The sequence below is a fragment of the Copadichromis virginalis genome, linkage group LG6 (assembly GCF_057382275.1).
Source record: "Copadichromis virginalis isolate Kocher_CV1m ecotype Utaka linkage group LG6, C_Virginalis_male_GT1.1, whole genome shotgun sequence".
Classification (NCBI taxonomy): domain Eukaryota; kingdom Metazoa; phylum Chordata; class Actinopteri; order Cichliformes; family Cichlidae; genus Copadichromis; species Copadichromis virginalis.
In genome coordinates this window covers 7,595,323-7,622,606 of record NC_140623.1, presented here as the reverse complement: position 1 = coordinate 7,622,606, position 27,284 = coordinate 7,595,323, and the positions used below count along the sequence as shown (strand labels likewise).

The 27,284-nt window shown below is 40.9% G+C and overlaps 3 protein-coding genes across 3 annotated transcripts; all 3 read left to right on the top strand.

Annotated features, from left to right (window-relative positions):
- The first annotated feature begins 17 nt into the window (after positions 1–17).
- Positions 18–11,502, top strand: LOC146707115 (uncharacterized). The gene is made up of 6 exons (XM_085460730.1): positions 18–87; positions 5,641–5,913; positions 6,691–6,848; positions 7,311–7,441; positions 11,124–11,297; positions 11,490–11,502. The coding sequence occupies exons 1-6, from the start codon at positions 18–20 to the stop codon at positions 11,500–11,502; spliced, it is 819 nt and encodes a 272-aa protein (XP_085316856.1).
- Positions 9,967–14,124, top strand: LOC146707114 (uncharacterized). The gene is made up of 6 exons (XM_085458436.1): positions 9,967–10,343; positions 10,807–10,946; positions 11,124–11,378; positions 11,490–11,726; positions 11,839–11,964; positions 13,323–14,124. The coding sequence occupies exons 4-6, from the start codon at positions 11,530–11,532 to the stop codon at positions 13,357–13,359; spliced, it is 360 nt and encodes a 119-aa protein (XP_085314562.1). The 5' UTR covers positions 9,967–10,343; positions 10,807–10,946; positions 11,124–11,378; positions 11,490–11,529; the 3' UTR covers positions 13,360–14,124.
- Positions 14,125–18,422: 4,298 nt separating this feature from the next.
- LOC146707113 (B-cell receptor CD22-like) lies at positions 18,423–25,315 on the top strand. The gene is made up of 9 exons (XM_085458437.1): positions 18,423–19,045; positions 21,938–22,289; positions 22,377–22,609; positions 22,793–23,053; positions 23,351–23,611; positions 23,708–23,945; positions 24,555–24,677; positions 24,795–24,852; positions 24,978–25,315. The coding sequence occupies exons 1-9, from the start codon at positions 18,838–18,840 to the stop codon at positions 24,996–24,998; spliced, it is 1,755 nt and encodes a 584-aa protein (XP_085314563.1). The 5' UTR covers positions 18,423–18,837; the 3' UTR covers positions 24,999–25,315.
- The last annotated feature ends 1,969 nt before the right edge of the window (positions 25,316–27,284 follow it).

Sequence of the window (27,284 nt, the reverse complement as noted above, 5' to 3'; positions counted from 1 at the left end):
ATTTGCCTATACGGCCTATGCCACGGGCCGGCCCTGCTTTCACACATCCGTTTAAACTCAAGGTGGATGCCAGCGCCGATGGTGCAGGTGCGGTGCTGTTGCAGGAGGATAGGCAGGGTGTTGATCACCCAAATGGTTACTTTTCAAAAAAATTCAACTCCCACCAACAGAAATACAGTACCATTGAAAAGGAAGCTCTTTCTCTGTTGCTTGCTCTACAGCATTTCGAGGTCTATGTCGGTTCTAGTTCAGCACCTGTCATTGTTTACACCGATTACAACCCCCTCATGTTTTTGACTAGGATGCAAAATTCTAACCAAAGGCTTATGAGATGGTCCCTCTTAGTGCAGGATTTCAATCTGGAGATCCATCACAAAAAAGGGACAGAGAATGTAATGGCAGATGCGCTGTCGCGTGGTTTTCTGAACTCCTGAGTGCCAAACATCTATAGGGGAGATGTTTGGTCTTGGGAAGGGGGGTGTTATGGCCCTGTCCATAATCTGTTTTGGTGGCTGTTTTTGTCTGTGTCTTTAAGTAATAATTTGATATCCATTTAATGTCTTCATATGTTTATGAATGTGTTTCCAGCTGCAGGATTTCAAACGTGTCTGTGAAAGAATGTTCCAGCATTGTGCCGTGATATATTTCCACCTCACTTTGATGTTTTCTTGGAAATAAGAGTAATAAATGAGAACCGTGCAAGTCCAGGGAGTTTTGTTGTTGTTGCTTACTGTATGTCGAGCATCTGTTTCGTACGGCTTGCATTTTATTGACATAAAAACTGTGTACAGTGTAGCTGATAAAACGGGTTCGCAGCCACAAGGTTTTTTATCTCACATTTAATTCATTCAATCAAAGCTCATATTCCATAATTTCATAAGTCCAGTCGTGAAATTTCCCAACTATTAAATATTCCACAGTCAGCTGTTTGTGGAATTATAACAAACTGCAAGTGATTGGAAACAACAACAACTCAGCCATGAAGTGGTAGGAAATGTAAAATCATCATATCAGGAAAATTCAGACAACGGATGAGTTTTGGGATGGACTCTTCCTGCTCCAATATAACTGTGCACCAGCACAAAACTAGGTTCAAAAAGATATGGATGAGTGGGTTTGCTGTGGAAGTAGAAAATGAAATTAGACTTCTCATCCAAGATCAGAGTCTGACCTCACAAACTCCCATAAACACTCCTAAACCTTGTGAAAAGTCCCCAGAGGAGTTAAAGCTGTTCTACAAATGGTGGGCTGACATCACAATAAACCTTGTGGATTAAGAATGGGATTTCACTCAAATACATGTGTATGTGAAGGCAGAAGAGTGAATACTTTTGGCCATATAGTGTATTTTTGAGTTCATAGAAGAGAGAGTGAGCTTTTACTTGGACATGGTGAGGAGGCATATGAGGAGGGTCACTGGGAGGGTGGGAATGCCAGTGGAAGCTGCAGGGGAGTATTCTGATGATTGATTGCAAAGGAATCACCCAATCCGAGAGGACAGGAACGGGAGGTGAGCAGGTGAGCTGGATTTCCATTTCTGGATTCCACCCAGAGAAGGATTATATTTAACTGAATTTTGGGTTCACAAACTGGGCCTGTTTTCTTCTTAAAGTCTGACGTTTTACATTGTTGATCTATCACCATGGATCATCTTAAAAGCATATCCCTTTGTAGTTTTTCAAACTGTTTCTTACATAGGGGCCATAAAAAGCCCAGATTAGCACACAGAGAAAGATGAGCTGTATGATCAGCTGACAGGTGGACTATTTCTAACTACAGTACCGTATTTCTTATTTTAACAGTCTGCCACACTGATGCAGCTCTTTTACTTACATACAAAGCAAAATACAATTCAGCTAATTTAGCTTTAATTTGAACCAATAAACCCCAAAACAAGTGGAATCAGTGAACTAGTGCCCCTTTCACTGCAGGTGACACAAAAAAACACTTTAACACCACTGATACTGTACTGATCTGAATCACAATCATTCTGGATGTTTTTACTCTTGTACACATTGTTCAGTGTGCTGCTAAAATGGTTGAATTAATATTTTTATAGGAGTTTGGGCCGACACACTGGATTTCTCTGAAGAAACAGAAATTAATTAAACTTAACATTCGACCACTAAAAATAGATTTTCTGTTCAGGAATGCAACTAAATATAATTTGGCCTCTTAACCAAAAAAAAATAAATCCTTTATTTACCCCCTTTATTTGTAAAACAGTAAAAATGAAGCTTCATGGGCAACAACAATAATTGTATTTTATCATTGATATTATCATTTTCATTAAAGAATTTGTGCATACTGGTGGATTAACCTTTACAGGACCGTAGAAAATGATTTTGGTAATTACCAATACTGTAAATTTAGGTCAGTTGTGGCGTAACCTTAAACTGGGTGATGGTCTTTGTTACAGAATGTATTTTATTTTTGTATTAAATTCGTGTGAACAATGACAGAGTAAAACACATACTGGTTGCTGAGTATTACACGGTGTGAACTAAAACTAAAAGTACATATGCTCGTAATGTGATGAATGATGATGAAGTTAACAGCGATGCAGGTGGATGCTTCTCTGGTGTCCTGGATTGTTGATTACCTGACAGGGAGACCACAATATGTGCGTCTTCCACAGTGTGTGTCTGACAAGGTAATTAGCAACACAAGGGCACCACAAGGGACCATCCTCTGTCCTTTCCCTGTACACCACAGACTTTAGCCACTGCACAGAGACCTGCCATCTTCAGAAGTTTTCTGATGACTCTGCAGTGGTTGGATGATGAGAAAGAGTACCGGGCTGTGGTCAACTCCTTTGTCACGTGGTGTGAGCAGAATCATCTTCAGCTCAACGTGGCAAAGACCAATGAACTGATCGTGGACTTTAGGAAGACCAGGAAACATTTGACCCCGTTTCAATCCAGGGCAGGGGTCAGCAACCTTTAAGACCCAAAGAGCCATTTGGACCCGGTTTCCATGCATGCAAAAGAAAACACTGGGAGCCACAAATACTTTTTGACATCTAAAATGAAGATAACACTGTATATACTGTTTGTTTGGTTTTTTTACCTTTATGCTTTGTGTGAACAACTAAGGTGTGTTGTTTATGAAATCCATGAAGTGCTACAGAGAAAATTACATTTTATTCATGTAATTAACACATTTTGAACTAACAAAAGGAAAGACACCCAGCTGAACTAAAATGATCCATGTAGCAAACAAAAACTGTTGTGAGCCGCAACCCTTATATCTCCTTTGGGCTTTTGGAGCCTTGATCTGACTTTTAAAAAAATAAAAAAGCACTATGTGCTGAAAAATGAAAAATAGATATTTGCAAAATTCTGCCTAAATATGTATTTTACCTGGTTAATGTGTGTGGCGGGGCGTGGTGTGCAGCGCCGCTGCAGAGGAGGCGGACGCACCTGAGCGGCACCCGCATTCACACCTCGCCGCCTTGACGCCTGTGCCATCTATGCTGTTGTTGGTATGTGTCGGGCTGTGAGCTAAAAAGCTACAGCCAGCTTTATGCGTACAGCAACCATGTGTGAAAAGCGTGTTCATGCAGTAGTACAATGGGACTTCTGCTCCCGAACCTCTTGCACAGCGCCTGCAAATCGTGGCTGTACGAAGTCACTTTCATCTTTACGCAGGCAGCTTTACATCTGTGAGGCGTGAGTGGTGTTTGTTTTAAACAAGAAAAAAATCAGTTGCACTAACGCAGCGCGCTTACAAGAAAGTAACAGTATAATTACCTGTTTTGCAATAGTAATCCCTGTAATGATAACAGCAAATCCTTATTTGCCTAGTATCATGTTTTATGTTGTTAATACTCCTAGACTGTAGGGGGAGCTAGAGAGCCAGAGGGAGTTACCTCTGACTAGACTGTGATGGCGAAGCTTTGTTTACATGTGAACCGCAGTTCGATAAAATACCTTCTCTTCAAGTAATGGTGTCATTCTTAAGAACCCACAACAACATAAAGAAACAATACAATCCCTTACATTACTCGTTACTTGAAAAAAGTAATCGGATTACAGTAACGCGTTACCTGGGGTACATCATCTATAAAAACGTCTTGCAGCCTGCAACCTGTCTGCTCAGATGCAAGCATTTCACTGCATGCTGTACTCAGAAAGAAATTTGAAACAAACAAACAAAAAAGCCAAACTTGCAAACAGTTGTGCCAAAATCTATTTTGACATACTGTCAGGCTGAGTTAGTAAATCAATCCAGATGTTAGTGTAAACAAGTAGAGAAAACGCCTTTTCTTATTTCTTTCTTTCTGCTTTTTTTTGTACAAATGCATTCTCACTCTTTTATTTTGAAAAAACAATTATTTTGAAAAGAGGAAATGTGATTTTCTCTCTAAAGTTAGAGAGAGGATCACATTTGGTGTTGATAATTTCATTTGTTTAGAAGCAATATTAGTCCCACCTTCCAAGCATAGGACCACCATCACGCATTAGCTAGGTCTTTCACATTTTGAAAGCAAATGAGCTGAACTATCCATCGTTTTGGTGAGTTTTAATGCAGAAAAAAGTGTTATAAACCAGTGTTTGCACTGTTCAAAAGCTGATTTGAAAACTTTAATGTGTTAAGTTAACGGAGCACCTTGCTGTGTTCCCGCCCATAGCTTATCTTGGTGAGTTGAGACCACGTGCTTGCTAAAGAAGTATGCTAGTCTCTTGCTAAATTTGGCATCTTGCTAACGATAATTCACGAGTGTGTTTTTATGGTAGACGGCCTGTATTTGTATAGCGCTTTACTTAGTCCCTCTGGACCCCAAAGCGCTTTACACTACATTCAGTCATCCACCCATTCACACACTGGTGATGGCACGTCACATTGTAGCTGCACTGACAGAGGCGAGGCTGCCAGTGTTCTAGATTAACTGGATTTGGTTTAACTGGTTTTGTTGTTGTGATTTGGTGCTATATTATAGATATATGATAATAATAAAACTGATTTGAATTCAGTAGTTTATTGAAATTAGCCTTCACATTTTCTTCTGTTAATAACTGTTGAAGATGTAATATCTTCTTTTTCTGTTTTTCTTTCTTTGTGGGGGAAGCAGACGCCAAGCCTGACCAAAAGCACATCGTGGATAAACCACAACACCAATATGAAGATTTTTCTTGCTACAAACTCTAGATAATCTCTCACATGAATTTTCTACAGTGATGTATTCTCAAGTCTCAAGCGAGTAAGCTGAATCTGAACCCTGTCTCCTCTCGTTACACTGAGTGACTCAGAAACCTGCTTCCCCGGCCTGACTCCCCTTTTCCCCCACACCACATCTGTATATAGTTTTTTATAGTTGTGTATATAGTTTTTTAGTTGGCGGTGGACCGGCGCCCATTGCGGTGGAAGATCTGGATATGTGTGGGATGAGGTATGAAGTTATTACACCGTCAGTTTCATTACCCTGGGCAGCAATGTTTGTTGGAAGTACTTATGTTTTTGTTTTGTTTTTTCTTTTAATGTATTTTTTTCAGGAGCAGCTAACGCAGGGCATTGTGCCTGTAAGCAATCCCCCCCTCCTCAGGGGGCAACACAACAAAGTAAACCCCATCCCTCACCCCCGCCCAGCCCCAACCCACAGCACAACTGATCAGGTAAACTGACTTCTCAACTGATCAGTTGTACTGTCTCTTGTCCCCCGGGGGGCAAGCACAGAGCTAGCCCCATCCCTCACCCCACCCCAGTCCAAACAAACTTTAGATAATCTCTCACATGGATTTTCATTTCTGCCCCCAACCACCCCCACTATCCCACCTGGGGGGGGGGGGGGGGGGGGGATCCCTCGCACCGGCCCAGCCCAACCCCACATCGACAGCCCAGAAGGACGAAGGAAAAGAAGGCAGCAGGTCCAGAGAGAATCTGCTGCAGGACTGTGCAGAACAGCTTTGTCAGGTGATCCTGTACATCTTACATATTTCTCTCATATTTCATCTTGTGTCAGTACCAAAGAATATTTCCTAATAGTCATAGTGTGTGTGTGTGTGTGTGTGTGTGTTCTTATATCTTATATATCAGAGAGTGAGTGTGTTTGGACTCGCCTTCTAATTTAATGGTTTTCTTCTTCATGACGATTTACATTGTAGATTGTATCTGAAAGAATCAAAACTTTGAATGAACACATATAGTATTATGTAGTAAACAAAGAAAGTGTGAAATAACTCAAATAATGTTTATTGTATAGTCTTCAAAATAGCCACCCTTTGCTTTGATCACTGCTTTGCACACTCTTGGCGTTCTCTCAATGAGCTTCATGAGGTCGTCACCTGAAATGGTTTTCCAACAGTCTTGAAGGAGTTCGCAGAGACGCTGAGCACTTGTTGGCCCTTTTGCCTTCACTCTGCGTCCATTTCTTCCAAAATCGTCTGGATTGGGTTTAGGTCAGGTGACTGTAGAGGCCAGGCCATCTGACGCAGCACACCATCACTTTCCTTGGCCACACATAGGTGTGTTTGGGGTCATTGTGCTGTTGAAAAAGTTATGATGATCCAACTGCAGAGAGATCAAAGTTACTGTTTTTGTAGAATTGGAAAGTAAGCAATGTGCTTCCTTTGAGGTAGTACAGCACGAGTTGTGTGTACAGAAAGTGAGAACATTAAGCTTCTTCCTCATTACCGCACTTGACCTTGAACTGTGTCAGTATTGACTCTTTCAATCCTCTCGCTTTGGTAGGTGAGAAGCCCAGAACTAAGGCTGCCAACATCCAGAGACTGGTGACTCCTCATGCGCTGCAGCGCAAGCGCCGCCGCATGGCTCTCAAGAGACAGTGCACCCAGAAGATCAAGGAGGAGGCCTCGGAGTACACCAAGCTGCTGGCCAAGAGGATGAAGGTATGTGTTAATCTAGGCCTTTATTCTTAACCAGCTGCTGAGAATCAAAGATCACACTAGTCTGCTTTTGTCGTGTAGCTGAACACTACATTTATTTCTAGTGGTTCAGATCAATGAAGATAATGTGACAAATACATTTCTGGCAGGTGTGATATTTCCACGAGTGTTGGAGCGGCTGTATTACATCAAGTGCATTGTGTCTAACAACATATTGTAATTAATTTCCTGACCTTAAATATACTTTTAAGTTGTGATTTAATCGTGAGTCACTTGAAATTTAAAGTACCGGACTGTGTTTTTCAGCAGTGTAGTTCTGAGTTGCCTTGCATGATATAGCTGTAATGGCATTCGGCCGATTATGGGTTGAAAACCTTCAAGGAGCACCTGATGGTGAAATGTTAAGGAGACAAAGTTGGACATGTGGGAGCTGTTTGACTGACACGCATTTGTTCTTGTAGACAGGAGGCCAAGGAGAAGCGCCAGGAACAGATCGCCATGAGGCGCCGCCTTCATTCTCTGAGGGCGTCCACATCCAAGTCAGAGTCAGAAGTGAAACGGAATCAAATAAAGTCATGTTTTGCTGAAACAGTGTTGTGCAGTTGTCAGTTATTTTCTCTTCCACATATCCCCCCATGAAGAGACGCATTAGATGATTTTTGTCAGCCCCTTGTGTGTCTACATGAATGTGTATGCAACGGAAACTTTTAGTTAGTGGTGGATAATCTAGAGATACAGCAACAGCCTCAGGTCAGTCGTTGCTATTATGGAGTACTGCAATAGTACTTTTATTTTTTTGATTCTTTGGTATGAGTGAATTCTGGTTCACACTCCGAGCCAGTTGGTGGCGGTAATGGACCACATCGTTGTTTGACAACTGGCAAAACACAGAAAAGGAGGAGGAGGTAACCAATGAGAGGAAATTGTACAAAAAATGGTAAATGGCCTGTATTTGTATAGCGCTTTACTAGTCCCTAAGGACCCCAAAGTGTTTTACACATTCAGTCATCCACCCATTCACACACTGGTGATGCCAAGCTACATCGTAGCCATCCTGGGGCGCACTGACAGAGGCGAGGCTGCCGGACACTGGCGCCACCGGGCCCTCTGACGACCACCAGTAGGCAGCGGGTGAAGTGTCTTGCCCAAGGACACAACGGCCGAGCCGGGGCTCGAACCGGCAACTTTCCAATTACAAGACAAACTGCCAACTCTTGAACCACGATTGCCCAAGACTAAGAGGGGCAGAGGTTTTAGTTGTAGGATCTGGTGTAGAAACCCACTCCCTAACAACACAAGGCTGACGAGACCAGTAATTTTGACCATGGCCTTGGATTGCAGGACAGAACTGTCTTCTGCTGCTAGTCTGCTGCTGCTGCCTTGGAGGAAAAATAAATCTGTGTACCCTATTTTAAGTGTGGGTGTGTTGGTTTTCCTGATGGTCACCATTAAAACTTGTTGCTTTCTTGCACGCAGGCAAGTGACCCACTTAACGTGTTAATGAGCAGTTAAGCAGGTGCACCTAAGTTACCTGATTTTGGTCATTAGGCGTTTTAAAAAGTATTACTGCCATTTGTGGCTTTTTCTGGTGGTAAATTGAATTTATTTGCCACAGACAGTGACTAAATCCAATTTACTCCTAACCCCACTGGCCCTGACGTGAACCTACTTTTAAACTACAGTTAATGGTTATTTTGTCCAAATACAGTAATTACACTGTGTACGAATTTTTTAAACCACAGCTCCATGGTCCCAAAGTCCAACAACCCTACTGGCAACTTTTAATTGGAAAAGGGAGGAGAAGTCAAATGTATTATTATTCACATATTACACAGACTGTGCTGACTGGACAGGCTCAGTGCAGTTCCTGGATTATTTTCAAGCATCATTAAAGTTACAGCATGTAAACTCTCACCATTCTTATCTGTCCTTATTAAAGTCCATAAGCTGAACTACGGTAGCTCTGCTAACTCTGGTAATTCTGACTGTAAATCTTTCCTTAATCTCTTTATTTGCTATTTCGACACATGAAGTTACAAAAATGTACTTTGGTAGACAAAAAGAAAACCTTTGTAGACTTTTTGGAGTAACTTTTCATAATGTGGAACTTTAGTCTTGAATTTTCAAAAGTGAACTTTTGGCTTCTAGTTATGTTGCCACCGGAAATATTTTGTCAACACTGAGAAGTCAAATCATTAATGGTGTGTGGTCAGCCACAGGTGATGGTGTGGCTGTCTTAGTTCTCTTTCTGTACCAGAACTTTAAAAAACTGACCAGGAAGAATGTAACTATAATACTGAACCTGAAGTATGATCCTCCCACCAACCAAGCGGCGCCACTGGTAGCTGTGGGTTCCCCACCTCCTGCTGAACTCAAACAACCAGTCCAGAGACAGACTCTGATGTAGCATCACTTTCATCGCTCACTCCTGAACTCCTGTGAACCATAATGAGTGTGGCCTCTCTAAACATCAGTGACTAAGAAAACTTTTCAGTTTGTTATCATTTGAGTTATTTATTAATGACTCACTTAACTCAGTTAATATGTTACAGGTCACTGTTTAAGGAAAGTCAGAGTAGGGTAGTTTCAACGGGTGGAGAGGCGTGTAACGCTCATCGTGCCAGTGCAGCTTATCCTACAGAAATGTTTCCAAAGCGAGGACGATGGCTTCATGTTTCAGCATGCTGTGGACATTCAGACCTGAGAGAGAAAATATGACAAATAAACTGAGTTTTAAAGAAGAGATTTGTTACATATAACACTTAAAACTCTGAGCTTTTTATGAACTGTTTAATCACGTCATACTGGGCTCTTTTTCTGCCACTTTTTTTATTCGTATAAAAGCCATTTCCGCTGTGTTGGGTGTAATATAGCCAAACTTGCCACCCGGTTTCGTTTTTGTAAAAAATTCAAAATTTCAGTCTGATTTTCTTACATCAGCCTAACACGGCTTAGCAGCAAAAATACTCACACTTGACACCCTAGGGACCGTTTTGTGCCCCATTGAAACCCATTATAAATGCTATTTTTCACGGCAAAAAAATTACGGTCAAATCGATCGTGATCGGTAATGCTTCCGTTTCCGTTTGCAGTAGTGGCCTTAGAGTTGTAATTTTTTTATTTGTCCACCGGGTGGCGCCCTTGCTCCACATTTGACCCCGGGCTGGAAAACAGCGGGCTGCTTAAACAGACCTGCGGGAAACGAAGCCTCATTTCCGGCGTGCAGCAGCGCCTTCGCCCGCTGATCGGGCGGGACCATTTTCAGCCCCTAGGACCGTTTGAGGGTGCATTTTTTTTTAATCAACAGGAAATGACGTATTTGTTGTGACGTGGTACCGGACGTGTGTGTTGGAAAAAGGGGTCCGACGCAACATGCCCCGGTGATCGTCGCGACTTATGCCGGGGAAAGACACTTCTTTCGGCTTAGAGGAGCAACATTGGCCGCCTGGAGACCATTTTCTGCTCCTGCAAAAAAAATAAAAGGCGATCGAAATGAAGGTTGGTGCCAATCTTTAGTACATCTAAAGGCCTAATTATAATAACAATCAAATATTACTTCAAATGTTTTTTTTTTTTTAATATTTCGTTTTGTTTTGGGGGGCTAAAAAAACGGTGCGCTCATGTAATTAAACTGCGATTAAAAGGGTTAAAACCCCCGAAATATAATTAAAACTTTACATGAATATTTCAGGGAGAAGTAGTTTTAAAAGACTGGCTAATTTAAAGTGGAAAAAAATATGAATATATAATCTTTTTATAGCATTTTTCGGGCGTGGCAGAAAACGGTCCCCAGGGTGACGAACGTAAGTTTTTTAAAGTATGACGTGAGGGTTAAACTGTGCCAAAACCAACCCTTTGGTCTGATAAAGTATGTATTTTGTATTCACGCTTCTCTTATAAAGTAATTTGTGGCTGTCGTCAGTGAAAATTGCTCTCTAAATAAATATTATTTTATTTAAAGGAATTTGTGATATTGGCCAGGGTTTTCTCTTTGAAAACTCAGAAGGAGGTGACGAAGTCCAGCTGGCCACAGGATGTGGCATTAGGGCTCTAGGCCAGCCTGTTGATCACATCAGCAGCATTTATGCTCTTTGACATCAGGTAAGCATATTGATATGCTACATGTTACACTTGAACATAAGTTAAAAGAGAGCCTCTGTTCCACAATTTGACTGTTATTGGATATCATTTTTAGCTTCCTGGCTTTTCATTACTTAACAATTTCTTTCCTGATTTTATTTTATTTATGTATTTTTATTTGACCTTTCTCAACTTTAGTGCCAAACATGCTGAAATCTTCAAAGAGTTTGTGCAGTTCACTGACTCAGAGACTCTGAAGATACTCCAATACTGTGCAACCAGGTGGCTCAGCTTGCTGACTTGCATAAAGCGGGTGCTCAACCAGTGGGATGCACTGCAGGCCAGTATGAGGATGTGGAGAAGCCTGGTTAGGTGAAGATGCTGGCAGAGCATTTAACCAGCAAGAAGACAAAGTTCTTCTTCCAGGTTCTGAAGCCACTGGCAGAGTTCAAGGTTATGTTTCAGCTCAGCCAGCCCAGCAAAAGATAAACTTTAATAATTGTGATAATAAATAAAGCTGTTCTCATAATTTTTCAAAACTGATAATCCGTCTTGTGTTTCTAGGCTGAAGGAGTGATGGTCCATAGGCTACCCAAGGAGGGAGATGACCGGCCTGGTGAGAAGATTGATGGGAAGATTTCTCACTGCCAGCCTTATTGCTGACGTCCCACTGAAGGACATCAAGTTCATGGATGCCAGCCTACAGTTGCCAGGCAAAGAACTCTTTCTTGCAGTAGCTGCACAAAGCCTCTTGGAGGACAACATGGATGAACTTTACTCTTCTGTCCCAATGATGATCCAGTAAGCATTATGATTATTGTGTTGTCCAAATAAGCTTACCTCCTAAGAGCTAACTGACTGATAATCCATCATACAATGCCTGTAATCATTGATCCGATCATGTGTCACAAAGCAGTGAGAGACTTCTTTGTATCTGTGACCACAAAGATGATGACTGCATCCCCCCTCGACAACATCATCCTCCAAAGCCTGACCGTGTTGGATCCAGCGTCACGGCATCAATTTTCTCCAAACTCAGGTACATCCCCTTTTTTAATTGATGGTGGTAGTTGTTTAATAATCAACTTCAGAAGTTACAGAGTATAATAATAGAGCAAGCAATTATATCTCCAGCTCACTTGTGCTTAATTTGCTCATTTTCATGTGCAGTCATAGAGCTAGGGAAAAGTCTGCTGCAGCTGCGGTTGGGCCTGGATAGACTTAGGGAAGAATTAGTGGAGTACCAGGTGCTTGGCAGGGAAGATCTTCTTCAGGAAGCAAGGATTGACAGGGTTTGGGCCATGCTAGGGAGAGATGGGAGATTCCAGACTCTGGTGCATTTGATGAAGGCACTATTGTGTGTGGCACACAGCAAGGCATCATCAGAGAGGGTGTTCAGCATGGTTAGAAAGATGGTGACACAGAATAGAACAAGGATGGACAATTCAACCCATAACTCACTTCTTCCAAGTAAATTAAATTTCACAGGTGCTGCCCACACCTGTGCTGCTTCAAGGGGTGTGCTTCTGGCTGCGAAGCATTGCAGCTTCAAATACAACCATGTGTAGAGGAGTGTTGATGTTATGGATATTGTTATAGTTAGGGATGAGTATCCCCAGTTCTGCTTATGTATATAACTGTATCAGTTGTTGTATAGGATGTTTCTGTTGAACCATCACTACCATCTGTTGCACAGGTACTGGACAGCTGTTTAATTTAACTTCTTTTGTCCGATAAATAAACACTGTAAAATTCAAGTGACTCACGGACCGGTAGGGGCTGGAGCGCTGGGTCAGGGTTAAGAGTAGAGTGCTTCATCACAGTGTTAAAATCAGATGCTGGAGAAGTTCATGGGGAAGTTTATTATACAATGATTTGATTTCAGTTCAGTACAGTTTTATTAATGCAGCACCATTTAACAACAACAGTCACTTCACAGTATTTTCTGTTAACCTGTTGTCTGCTGGGAACAAGGCTCACCGTATAACCACAGAGGTAGACTGCATCAAGGTCTAATGTTCATGTCTAAAAATATTCACTTGAAAAAAACCCTGTAAAGTAGCAGGGAGCTACAGAGAGTTTAAGGAGTCTAAAAGCAAAAATAAGCTCAGTGCAAAAAGTCGAGCAACACAACATGTACCATAAAAAGACAGAGTATTGCAGATAGATGTGAACTCTGTGGGAGGTGTAACCAGACAGACAAAGCGACTCACTGATCCAGTCACAGACTTATGACCTTCATGATCCAAGCAATTCAAATTCAGTCAAGTATGAGTGAAGCACCCCAAACACCTGATGCTTACCTATTTAACTGATTCCATTAAAGTGGAGATTGAATATCTTGTATATTTCCAATCTTTCTAAGCCCTCTTCTGTTCTGTGACTTCTCTCTTCCAGAGTGGGTTCCCCAGTGAATACTTTCACTTCTTCTTGAACTCAGTGGAAATGATGACTGTAGAATTAACCTCGCCTGTGGATGCTGTTATGTCCTGCAATCCAGATGAGAAGATGGTGTTGAACAAAGGCAGCTATGACTCCACCAGCTCCAGGTTCTCTAACCCAAGTTACTCTGAGCTTTGTAGCCTCCTCCTATCTCCTCACTGACTGCTGGGAATCTGAAGCCCTGTGCGGCTGACACGCCTTATGGCCCTGTTGGTACTCGGGGTGAAGGAATAAGCACAGAACAGGAACAACTGGTACACGTGTTATTGTTAGCTGTGCTCTTTTTATTCCAGCTGGTGAGGGATCCACAGCCTGTAGCAGCCTCACACACCTTTTATCACTGCCTCCTCCTCATGTCCTCGCAGGGCCTGTCTGCACACTGTTATATCATGAGTAATAATTGAAAAGAAGTCTATATACATAAAAAACGTGTGTGCGCACACACACAACTACATATGTGATATTTAGAGTCACGTTTAATTTAGATAAAGTAGTTTTTTAGCCTTAGACACAAACAGTGAAGGGCAGAAAGTGAGACCATTTTCACTAAGACAAGAATTCAAATGAACACTTATTTGTTTCTACTTTTGCAAGCTATAAAATTATGGCTCCTCTGACGAGACTCCTCTCTCCTGTCCCCAGGACAGTAAAAATCTTCATGAGTGAAGACGACATTGACTTTAGAGCTGGAATATAAAGTAGACCCCAATATTTCGCTTCACATAAACATCGTCATTTATTCCCTCTTACTGTGGCTGTTTTTCTTCCACCATGATAAAATCACACTTCATGCAGAGCTCTGTCTCTGAGGAAGAGTTTCCCATCTAAAAATCAGTTTTCTGCATTATTCTCTTGCTTATTACCCACCAGTCCAACGTTGTTTGCAGCACTGTCGGACGCTGTTTAATTGTATTTATAATGCACACACAAAGAAGTGTGTGTGTTCCTTACAGAGAGTTACTTACTGGCACTACTCCCTGTGCCAGCTGCTCCTGAAAAAATACATTAAAAAAAACATAAGTACTTCCAACAAACATTGCTGCCCAGGTCAATGAAACTGACGCTGTAATAACTTCATGCCTCATCCCACACATACCCGGATCCTCCACCGCAGCTGGTGGTGATCCCGCTCCCCCGGTGCGGGCTGCCTCTCCCAGCCCTTGCGATACTGGTGATATCTGCAGACATGAGAAAAACCAGTGAGCAAACATGTAACTATCACATCAATGTGAATCTGATGGGTGTGATCACTGCAGCCTGGATCCCTGAAATGAAAATTCATGTGAGAGATTATCTAAAGTTTGTAGAAAGAAAAATCTTCATATTGGTGTTGTGGTTTATTGCTGACTTACATGACAACCCTTTAGCCGGGCTTGTCTGCTTCCCCCACAAAGAAAGAAGGAAAAAAAAAGGAACTTCTTCAACCGTTATTCACAGAAGAAGAAGTGAGCTAGAGCTTGAGAAAAAATGTTAGTCATTTAAATAGTGTCTTACAAACACTGCAAGACGCAGAGGCCAACCTAAACATTTAAAGTTTAAAAACATTACCTAGTCAGAGTCGCTGTCATCAAGTGAAAGGTTAAAAGGCCTTTCCCAGAAGCGTCTGACTCCAAAAGAACCTGAGGATGTTGGAGGGCAACAGAACGTGTCATCACTTACCTTGCACCTGTTTGCACTTACCTCTTCAGTGCAGATGTCTTCTCTGCTTCTCTTTGCTGAGGGGGTGAGAGCTGAGGTTGAAGGAGAAGGTTCATGAGAAGAGGGGGAGGATGAGAAAAGGATATACTCACCATACTCACCTTCACTGACATGCTGGGTATCAGAGTCATCCAGGATCCTGATGACCTCAGGAAGGCCTCCTTCTGCGGGACGCTCAACCACGTAGTCGAGACGACCTGTGAGGAAACAAGTTTAAAATAACATTAAGAATGTAACAAACATCAAGTGCTAAAGGAACAGAGCTACATCTGTTAGTTTGAGCAGATGATGAGAGAAACGCATTTTAGGCTACATTTATGTCAGACTGAATGACACTTCTACTTGTTCACATCATTAAGTGAAGCATCCATTTTTAATAGAAGAGCTTCAAATCACTGCAGCGCGGATCCCTGAAATGAGAATTCATGTGAGAGGTTTTCTAAAGTTTGTAGCAAGAAAAAATCTTCATATTGGTGTTGTGGTTTATTGCGTGGTTATGAGTTCCACGATGACCCTTTAGTCGGGCTTGTCTGCTTCCCCCACAAAGAAAGAAAAACAGAAAAAGAAGATATTACATGTTCAACAGTTATTAACAGAAGATAATGTGAAGGCTAATTTCAATAAACTACTGAATTCAAATCAGTTTTATTATTATCATATAGCTATAATATAGCACCAAATCACAACAACCGTCCCCTGTTGTTATATAAACATATTTGTAAATCACCTTGTTGGTTCCAAAGTTCATCCTTTTAGTTAGGGGCATTTTTATTGATTGAATGATAAAGATCTTATTCATATGTGAGTGTCTTGATGACACAAATACTTTAAGAAAGGTCAGGTACAAGGACTGAATGGAAATGAGTGAACAAGCAGCCAAGTCCAGTAAAAAGCCTGGAGAACTATTTGTATGAGATGTCATGGCTGAAGGCCAAACCAGATAAACGGATTCAATTGCAAATACAAACAGAGGCATTGGTAAATGTGATTACAAAACTTTATTTACAAACAGAAATAACACAACTAAAACTATATAAACAAATAAAAAACTATATACATAGAGCCGCGCCAGGAATCACTGTCCCGGGAGTCACTGTAACGAGAGGAGACAGGGTTCAGATTCAGCTTACTCGCTTGAGACTTAAGAACACATCACTATACAAGATTCATGTGAGAGATTATCTAAAGTTTGTTGGAAGAAAAATCTTCATATTAGTGTTGTGGTTTATTGCTGAGTTCCACGATGTGCTTTTGGTCAGGCTTGGTGTCTGCTTCCCCCACAAAGAAAGAAAAACAGAAAAAGAAGATATTACATAATTAGCAAGCGAATAATGCAGAAAACAGAGATTGGAGATGGGGAAACTGTTCTCTGAGTCCACTGAGAGAGAGCTGTGCAGGAAGTGTGAGTTTATCGTGGTGGAAACAAAACAGCAAAGGTAAGAGGGAATTAATGACGATATTTATCAAATGTGAAGAGGTCGGAGAGTGATGAAACCTATCAGGAGCCTCTAGAATCATAATTCAGCATTATTGCAGGTGTGAGTCTCAAACAGAAGTGGCAGTCCTTTTAATTTTTGATCCACTACGTTTTGTAACTTGACCACCGGGTCGGCTTTCTCTACCGAGGGGGGGATCACTGCAGCGCGGATCCCTGAAATAAAAATTCATGTGAGAGATTATCTAAAGTTTGTAGAAAGAAAAATCTTCATATTGGTGTTGTGGTTTATTGCTGACTTACACGACGACCCTTTAATCGGGCTTGTCTGCTTCCCCCACAAAGAAAGGAAAAAAAAAAAAAGATATTACTTCTTCAACAGTTATTAACAGAAGATAATGTGAAGGCCAATTTCAATAAACTGCTGAATTCAAATCAGTTTTATTATCATCATATAGCTGTAATATAGCACCAAATCACAACAACATTCCCCTGTTGTTATATAAACATATTTGTTATATAAACACATATATATATATATATATATATATATATATATATATATATAAAGTATATATAGCTGTACATTTGCATATGGTTTGATGTGTTACTCTATAAAAGCAAACATGTAACAAATTGTAAGGAAGAGTTTATGATGGATAGGGCCTAAACTGGAAGAAAAAGTGTGTTATTAAATATTGAAAAGGGGGCAGGATTAAATAAGATTATGCTTCTTCCTACTGCTTTTTGAACATTTAAGTTATTTATAATTATTATTTTGTTTTCCTTATATTTTGTATTTTTTGACTCTTTTTTTTCTGTTGTTGTTTTACTATTTTAACATGTTCAAAGTAAATATACAATACCAGCTGTTCACTGTCTATAATAAAGACAGTGAACAGTTAATAGTTAGTATTCCCATGTACTCATATTATATTATGATTATATTAATGTAGCACCAGGTTCTGTAAACTTGTAACAAAACTATCTGGTAGAAACTGAGTACATTTCAGAGCCCTCAGTACTTTGACTTAAATAAAGATGTTGAATCAGTACTTCACAGTACTTTAAATATCAAGCATTTTTAAATACTTCTTAAGTACAAGTATCTGCACTTCTTCATAAGGACAAAGTGTCAGTATTTTGTCGCCTCTGTTGACAGACAGTGTTAATCTCTCTGTTTTGTGTCACATGTCAGATCAATGTGGGGATATTTCACTTTTTCTGACACAGAACATAAGTGTTTATCTGCTTGGCTCCACTGATCTGAAAATGGGTTCGTTAAACACTTTTGTTCTTTCAAACAGTTTCAAAAATGCCTCCAAAGAGAAACGTACAGAACCTTTTGGTTTCCATTTCCTCGTCTCTTCTAAAAGACAAATGACAGACGAGTGAAGTCAAATGAAATGGGTTTGATTCTTTCCTCTGACTTTTCTCTCTTAAAGACAAACAGCTGATGTGACAGTACTCACATCATTATTGAATGTTTTCAGTCCATAAATGCAATGATCAGATTGTCAGTGTTACACCTGTTACCACTTGTAACAGGTGTAACACTTGTACCACAGCTGTTCATTTTGCTGATGTTTTGATTCAAACTTGATCTTTATTTAAAGTGAAAACAGAGTTTCTGATGAATTGTGTTGTAACAACTGTTGTTGTGCAAGATGCTGCAGAAACACTGAAAAGCACCACAATAAACCAACTCTGCCAACCACAAGTGTAATATGTGTAGTATGTAACACACACAGAGCAACCCTCTGATGTCTTTTCTGAAGCTGCCGTGTGTATTAACCAGTTTGCATTTTCAATATTCATGTGTAACTTGATAATCTGCAAACGTGCATTTGTTGAATTTGTCTGCAATAAAAAGTTGAACCTGTCTCGTCATGCTTCTTCTGTCAATATCAAGAGACGGGCAGAGCTCTATTCTCTACTCTATGCTATCAAGGTTATTATGTACACTGTGTTTAGTCAGCAGATCATACGGGCACCTACACACACATTTAAACTATAATGAATATGCAAAGAAGATAACCAGGAATTAGCTTTCACAGTTCATGTGTGCTTTTCTCAGCACTCGTGGTTCAGACCACGCTCATCTTTAACTCTGACCTCATTTTGAGCTCAGCTCTAATTCTGTAAAGTGTTGTGAGTCCATCTCACACACTTGTATCACATCAAAAAAATTTGTTCACAGATTGAAAAAGGCTTCCTGCCACAGAGAGCATCTCCTGGATGACTAAGACGTTGTAAAGAATATCAGACACGCTGTCACTGCTGGTAAAACTGCAGCTTTGCTGTCTTGAAGTTGTATCCACTTGCATCTGGTTAACCATGTATGCAAATAAGGAGGAAGATGAGAGGGTGTCATTTTTTAACACTTCACTTCTGTATCTTAAAGACTGGGATGAGTCGACTTCTGCTTTACAGAAAGGACTGTCAGTTATCTACTTGCATTTTAACGGCTCACACAGAGCAATGAGAGGAGCAGCTATGAGTGTAATAACAGCAGTCAGTGGATTTGTTCTCCTCACTGTGACAGGTTGGTCTGCTGTGAGTAATTCTACTTTGAGTAACCAAATGTGACAGAAAATATAATTCAGACACTGATTTGTTTTCAGGTGAATGTATTTTTCTTCCATCTGTAAAATGATGCTGTGTGAAACATCGTCTGTCCTTACAGCTCTGCAGCTCCAGCCTTCTGTCTCCATTCTTGAATGTTTTTCTTTGCACTGTTAACACTCAGCAGTTCAGAGTTTTCCAGTCTAATCATTTTATCTGCGTTTTATTCCAGTGCCATAAATCTGGACACTAATGATGTTTGGGTGAAAGACCCAATAATTTAGTCTAATTATTATAAATCATCTGTCGTCTTAGATTCACAGAATCTATTTGTTGTGTTTCAGTGGATTTCCTCAGGATGAACATGGCTGACGTTTATCAGTGTGAACTGTTTGTTCCTCTTTTTGTTTTCATGCTGACAAAACCCAGACTATCAGTCTCACTTCACCTCTTTCCTTTTTTCTTTCTCTACATAAAGACCAAATTGTAAAGTCATGGCTGCCATTGACTAAGTGATAGTGACACTACAGCCACTTCAAGCTGCTCTGTAAAATGAACGAGTCATTTAACGTTTAACAAAACTTTATCTGTGAAATGGAAGTTTTTAGCTCGTTACACAGAAAAGCCAACATGTAACGTCCCCATATGAGAACATGTCTCTGTGTCTGTGTTTGTGTCCTTCTTTGTGGTTCTGCTGAAGTGTCTCTATGTGTCAGTGTGTCTCTTGTTATATAAGTGTGTTTGGGTGTAATTTATCCTAGAAGTTCCTTGTGTAAGAAATTGTTAATTCCATAGACTACATTTTTATTTTTTATTCTTTACCCTTTAAATCAGAATGAGGTCCAACTACTTTTATCTGTTTTATTTATTTATTATTTTACTTTCTTTTCAAAATCCTGTCCTGTTCTCCTATGTTTTCCATTTTATTTCTGTTTATTGTGCTTCATTTTGGTCAGCAGTGGATGTTTTAAGTGTGTGCTAGAACTCAATTTGACTAAACTACCAAAATACTCCATTAGGCTTATTTTGGGTCTAACCACTGCTCTTCAGTAGTGCTTAGAGTACTACAGTAGTGATTAGTGCCTTCCTGTTTTGGAGTGTTTCTGAGTTAATAATTGATTATCTACCCTTTCATAACAAAAACTCTGATACTGACTGTGTAAGAATCTATATCATTGCAGTGACGGGCATGTCACTGCAACCCCCTCTGGCTTTTGCTCCACGGCTGCGGGGTGACCCTTGGGCTCTCCTCAGCTCTTTCATGGACAGTGGCACAGTTGTCCCTCCAGTTAATGTCCCATTAAAAGAGCCATAAATGTAATAAAAAGAGTACTTTAGGACCATGGTTGCCTCGATTTTTATTTCTTTCTTCTTCTTTGTGGTTCCGTTCGTCGCCACTCTGCCCGTGTAACCAGTATGTAAGAAAAATAACAAAAGATGGCCAATTTTAGAAACTTAAGGAATGATAGGAGCCAAGAGGATGGGTAACCACAAGGAAAACACAACCACAAGATGTTGAAACTGCATCTCGTTGTATTAAAATATTGTAAGCTGTATTACAACCAACAACAGTAGCGAATACAGCGTGCGTGCACGAATACCAAAAAAATATAATAAAGTAAAATGAATTCAGACCTGGGTCTTTTCAATGTCAGTGTTGTCCAGTTCAGGCCTGTTGGGTGATCTGGGCACTTTACTGGTGTGAAACCAGTCCAACAATCAACGTATGTTTTGCACATTTTGTTCTGCCACAATCGGACTGCAAGATTCAGTTCCATATGAGCTGTGCCTCACCATCCATCGCAATGGAAGATCATCATTCTTCTGTTGATTTCCAGAAGGTCTGTGGAAGTTCTCTGTGGACTCTGTTTCTTGATATCCAATTAAAAAAAACAACCTTACCAATGCAAAGCACCGTGTATTCACAAAAAACAGGTTTCCAGATGTAGCAGCTGACCGAACAGACCTCAGGCTTCAGCCGCTATCCAGCCTGAATAGCAACAACATTCCTTTAGCATTGTAGGTACACCTTTAGCGGGTGTAGCGCTAAGCAGCTTTACCAGTGTAAACAGACAGGAAACAGCTAAAGGCGGGACAACAAATCCGATTGGTTAAAAATGAAATCGTCCATCAAGGTCAGAAAATAATGATCATTAAACACAACAGAATATATAACAAAACAAAAAGTAACAAGGCTTTCAACCCAACGATAACTTACTTTTATACAAGTTTATACAATTATTCAAAATTTAGTTGTGCTTTATTTTTTTTGTTTCTTTTTCTGATTTTGAAGATTTTAGACTGAAATACATTAAACTACATGAGCAATAATTCCAACAAAGGTTTCTACTCTTATGTGTTTGTTACTGTTACACGTGCTTCTCCTCTCCCATGTCCTCTCCTGTCTCCATCATCAGTGCTAACCATCTCCATGCTGCCTTCACTCTCATACGATGGCTGAAATATGTTTAAATTAATTTCAAGCTCATCTTACCTTGTGCACAGAGCAACAGTGGGTAAATGCAGTCAACTCTAGCAGCCTGTAACTTCTACACATTTACCTTTATCATCAGCAAATCATTTTTCATTATAGTTTGTTTTATTCTAACATTAAGTGAGAGTCTAATTATCTGACAACAGTAACTGCAGGTTCTCATTACACTCGGTCTACAAAGCAGCTGCTCTCACTCAGTTCCTGCCGTCTAATGTGAAGATCAGATGAATCTTTAGCTGAAAATAAAAACCTGCAAACTTTGTTTTCCATGACATGAAGCTGAAAATGTAGCCTACAGAAAAATACTAATCCAAATGAGTCTGTTTAATTTTTGTTAATCTAACTTTATTTTTTGTTATGATGTGCTCTGTGTTACAGTTGTTCTGGGTCAGTATGGCTGGGGAGTGACTTACACTTCTACTCAGATCTGTGCTGTAAAAGGATCCACAGTGGAGATACGCTGCACCTTCACATACCCATCGACTATAAATGGAATAAGAGTTGACAAAAAATTCTGGTTCATCAGAGACGAAAATAAGGAACCTGTGGACCTGAAAACAGAGTCAGAGTACAAAAACCGTGTTCAGTATCAGTGTAAAAACAACGACTGCACTCTGAGAATCACAGACCTGAGAGAGAGCGACTCAGCCGAGTACAAGTTCAGATTCATAACAAACGATCCAAGAGGGAAATATTCTGGTGTACCTGGAGTCACTTTGACAGTCACAGGTAAAATAATTTTCAGTGGAAGTAACTTTAAACATTTATAAGCTTTGCAGTATGTTGAGAGTTTGTTTTAATATAATATCTGGTAATATCCACAGCTCCAGGTACATGTGAGGAGATCAACAGTAAACTCTTATTCTAACTGGAAAGAGCTGACATGTCACAACAACTGTCAGCTACCTGATCAATCTTCCTACATCTGGTACAGGAATGGACACAAACTTTCATCAGACGAACAATATTTACACCTCAACACATTTGATTCTGCAGACAGTTTTCACTGTGCTGTGAAAGGATATGAGCAATTCCCTTCTCCAACAGTGTGTGAGTTCACTACTTTTTGTTTCATTAAGAGAATTATATTTAATTTTTCTTTATTTACGTGAATGTGTCTGTATGTTAGTTTTAGTCAGAGGCCTTTCTTTTGGGAGGTTTACAATGTTTTCTTTTTAGAATATAAATTTCTAAAATTTGGTTTTGTTGTGATTCTTATGTTTCCTCCTCCAGATGCTCCAAAGCTTCCCTCTGTGTCAGTGAGTCCCTCTGCTGAGATAGTGGAGGGCAGTTCAGTGAATCTGACCTGTAGCAGTGATGCTAACCCAGCACCTAGTTACACCTGGTACAAGGAGGATGTCATCAACCCTCTCAGTTACCAAAAACAACATGTTTTCAGCTCCATCCTGCCCTCTGACTCTGGAAAGTATTACTGTACAGCTGATAATAACCTGGGACAAAAGAGATCTGAAAGCAGAAACATTGATGTGAAATGTGAGTAAAATAAATATATTTTTAAGTACATTGTCTTAGTTTAGGATGTGGTATGTTTTCTGTGTTCTGATGAGTTGCAAAACAATATATTGTATTTGTATTTTATTTATATTTTACACAATTTTGTCACACTTTTTTGGACTAAAGGTTATTTAGGATTTTTTTATTTGTTCTGTGAATGTCTTTTAATAAATATAACACATCAATGTACTCTTTTACGTATGTAACTTAGTTTTTTCATTAACAGTGTGTGTGTAAGACACTGATAATTTACATTAAACTCTTATATATTAACAGATGCTCCAAAGCTTCCCTCTGTGTCAGTGAGTCCCTCTGCTGAGATAGTGGAGGGCAGTTCAGTGACTCTGACCTGTAGCAGTGATGCTAACCCAGCACCTAGTTACACCTGGTACAAGGACAACAAAGTACTGGCAACAGGACAAAAGAATGTTTATCACTTTATCTCCATTAAATTGGAGAACAGTGGGAATTATTCCTGCAAGTCTGAGAATCAGTATGGACAGAAGAACTCTACGTCTCTATCCATAGATGTTCAATGTTAGTCTTTTTTCAGTGCAGATCTCTAAAAAAATAACACTTGGTAACATTAATAGAATGTAATTATATACATGTTTTTTATTTAATGTTTGCTAGATGCTCCAAAGCTTCCCTCTGTGTCAGTGAGTCCCTCTGCTGAGATAGTGGAGGGCAGTTCAGTCACTCTGACCTGTAGCAGTGATGCTAATCCAGCAGCTAGTTACACCTGGTACAAAGACAACAAAGTACTTTCAACGGGACAAAAGGATGTTTATCACTTTATCTCCATCAAATTGGAGAACAGTGGGAATTATTCCTGCAAGTCTGAGAATCAGTATGGACAGAAGAACTCTACGTCTCTATCTAGATGTTCAATGTTAGTCTTTTTTCAGTGCAGATCTCTAAAAAAATAATAACCATTTTTAAGGATTGATAAAGCCATCCTCTGTACCTGCTTAGAGTACAGGGAGGCTAAACAAGACTGTGGCTCACCTATCAGACGACTGGACCATCTCACTATCTGATTTAAAGAGCTTTTCTCTGTGACAGAGGTCTGAGCAAACCATGCCACCAAACAAAAGGATAAAACAGACTCAATAAAAGAACGATAAAACAAAGTTAAAATTTTTTGGTCAATGTGGAAATGAACAAGTTTCCTAAGGCAATAAAGGTGCTGGTGACCCTTTTTACAAACTGATTTGCAATTTTGATCAAAGTTCAGTTTTTCATTTATTATGGTCCCAAGATATTTATATGATTGCACTTGCTCTATTTTCTAACCTTTAATTAAAGTGACTCCGTGCCCATTTTGTTGTTTCCTAAAATATTTTAGATATGTTCAGCTGGAGATAAGATAAATAGTTATTTATTCATTCATTTTAAAGGAAAAACGTTTGTATGAGTGGATTATGACAATAAATAACTAATAGCATCACCTGGCAAACAATCTAATCTCACTGCTGAGAAATCTCTGCCATGTATTTGTCTCTGTTTTAGGGAAATCCAAAATAATAATCATGAATATCATCAGGCTGACTCTGGTGGTCCTGATCCTGATTCCTCTGCTTGTCTTGAGTCTGTTGACGAGGTAAAACAATACAAACACTTTACCCCTCTTTTATTTTCCCATTAGACCCTTAGCTTGAAAGTTGAAAGTTCATAACATTTATACTAAAGTTGTTGTTTTTTTTTTTATTATATCCAGGAGGAAGAAGCGCATCATCTTAAAAACTGAACCAAATGAACCTGTAGAGATGACTGAGGTTTGTTTATTTGCATTATTGGAGTTGGCGCAAATGCCACTCAGCAAATGACTTATTATGAAATACATGCACATGTTTTATGAGTGAAGCTGTTTCAGTCTGAGCATTTAATCTCTCTTCATTAGGTATACTCTCATCCTGACTGAATCCCGATGAATCGTCAAAGGCTCTGACTGCAGCACAGACAGATGACAAGGAGGAGCAGGAACAGCTGGTGTCAAGTCCAGTCAGGTTACAGCAGGTGTTCAGTTCAAGTGTCACAAACAGCCCTTTTGTGTGTTAGACCATTAAAACTAAAATGTTTGCTTAATAAAACAAAGACTGCCACAATTTAAAATGTCTTCTTCTTCATGTATGAAACCTGCGCTGAGCAGCCTGTGGCGTTTTTCCACAGTCAGCCAATCTAATGTCATTACAAAGAAATCTGAGCTTATACTCTAAATAAATATAAAAAATAAAATACAGAGACAGTACTGGGAGTTCTTTTTCTGTGCTTTGCTCCATAATCAAAATGATCAACAATTTCTATTAATTTACAGAAATGTTTGTGCCCACTATGAAAGACACCGAGATGCTTTTGTTTAATGGTATCATTTATACAAAAAAATAATGTCAATCTGTTATTCATTTCAGCAGTTCATCCTTTAATGCTTTATCCGTCTCTTACTTCGGTGCAGTGTGGCAGACAGTGGGTAGAGTGAGCGATATGTTTGACACAGCTGAGACTGTCAGGGCTCTGTGTGCGGGCAGGCAGAGAGGAGGATCCAAATGCAGGACTCGGAAAACGGAATGCAACTCAAAAACCTCAGCTTTATTGCTGGCCAGAAAACAAAACATGAAGTGAGGACTGAACACCGAAACCAAAAACACACAGGCATAATCTGAGGGTACGACGCGACACTAGGCATGGGAAAACACAGGGCTTAAATACACAGGGTAGTAATGAGGAAATGGGCCACAGAAGGGAGACACAGCTGGGAGAGATCAGGGCTAACGAGACATGGGGAACAAAGCTGCACACACTAACATAAGACAAAGTCTTTCACAATAAAACAGGAAACATGAATCACAACTCAGAGACATGGACTCAACACAGACAGAAAATGATACATGGAACTGAACTATGCATGAAACCACCATTCCTAAAACATGGATAATAGAAACATGAAACAATAATAATAATAATAATAATAATAATAATAATAATAATCATCACAACAAGAGAATGAGAAACAATCCAAAACACCAAGATAACTGAAACACAAAGTACCAGAGAAACAAAGAATAATCCATGATGCAAAAGTGAACCAAAACATAATAAACTCAAAATACTGGGTCCAACGGACCCAGAACCGTGACAGTACCCCCCCCTCAAAGGGCTGGCTCCCGACAGCCCCAAACAAAAAAAGCACAAAGCACCAGGCCAGGGCGGGTGGAGGGGGTCCAGGACGGAGGGACAGAGACCAAACAAAAAACAAGGAGCTCTAGAGTCCACGACGAGTTCAGGGGGCCGACCGTGCACACGGCAACGGCGGCGACGGGCGAACGGTTCCGGAGGCCGACCACTTGGAAGGCAGTGGCGGCCACTGAGCAGGTCCGGAGGGCAGCCGCGATGCCAGCAGCGGCGACAAACCTTTTCCGGAGGCCGTCCCCGAAGGCCATGAGGCCACCTTATAGGCCTGGAAAATGGCCGGCAGAGGCTAGGCGGAACAGGTCGAGCTGGCTCTGACGGCGGTGTGGCAACCGCAGGACCAGACGAAGCTGAAGCGGAGGCCGGACCAGACGAAGCTGAAGCGGAGGCTGGACCAGGCGACGGCGTGGGCGGGGCCGGACCAGACGAAGCTGAAGCGGAGGCTGGACCAGGCGACGGCGTGGGCGGGGCCGGACCAGACGAAGCTGAAGCGGAGGCTGGACCAGGCGACGGCGTGGGCGGGGCTGAAGCTGAAGCGGAGGCCGGACCAGGCGTGGATGAAGACACGGCAGCGGGACGGCTGCGGAACCTGACGGCAGCGGGACGGCTGCGGAACCTGACGGCAGCGGGACGGCTGCGGAACCTGACGGCAGCGGGACGGCTGCGGAACCTGACGGCAGCGACGCTGCAGGCGGTGATGCGAATGGTGATGATGTGAATGCTGCAGGCGGTGATGTGGATGCAGGCAACGGTGTAGGAGTCACAGGGGATGATTCAGCAGATGGTAGCTGAACAAACTTCCCCGGACCGCCAGCAGATGTGAGGATATGCTGGCTGGGTCCTCCAGGACCCTCAGCTAACGAGGCGTGGTGCTGGACGGGCCCCTCGGGCCCCCCAGCAGACGAAACCTGAGGCCGGCTGGGTTCTCCCGAACCCCCAGCAGACGAAACCTGAGGCCGGCTGGGTTCACCCGAACCCCCAGCAGACGAAACCTGAGGCCGGCTGGGTTCACCCGAACCCC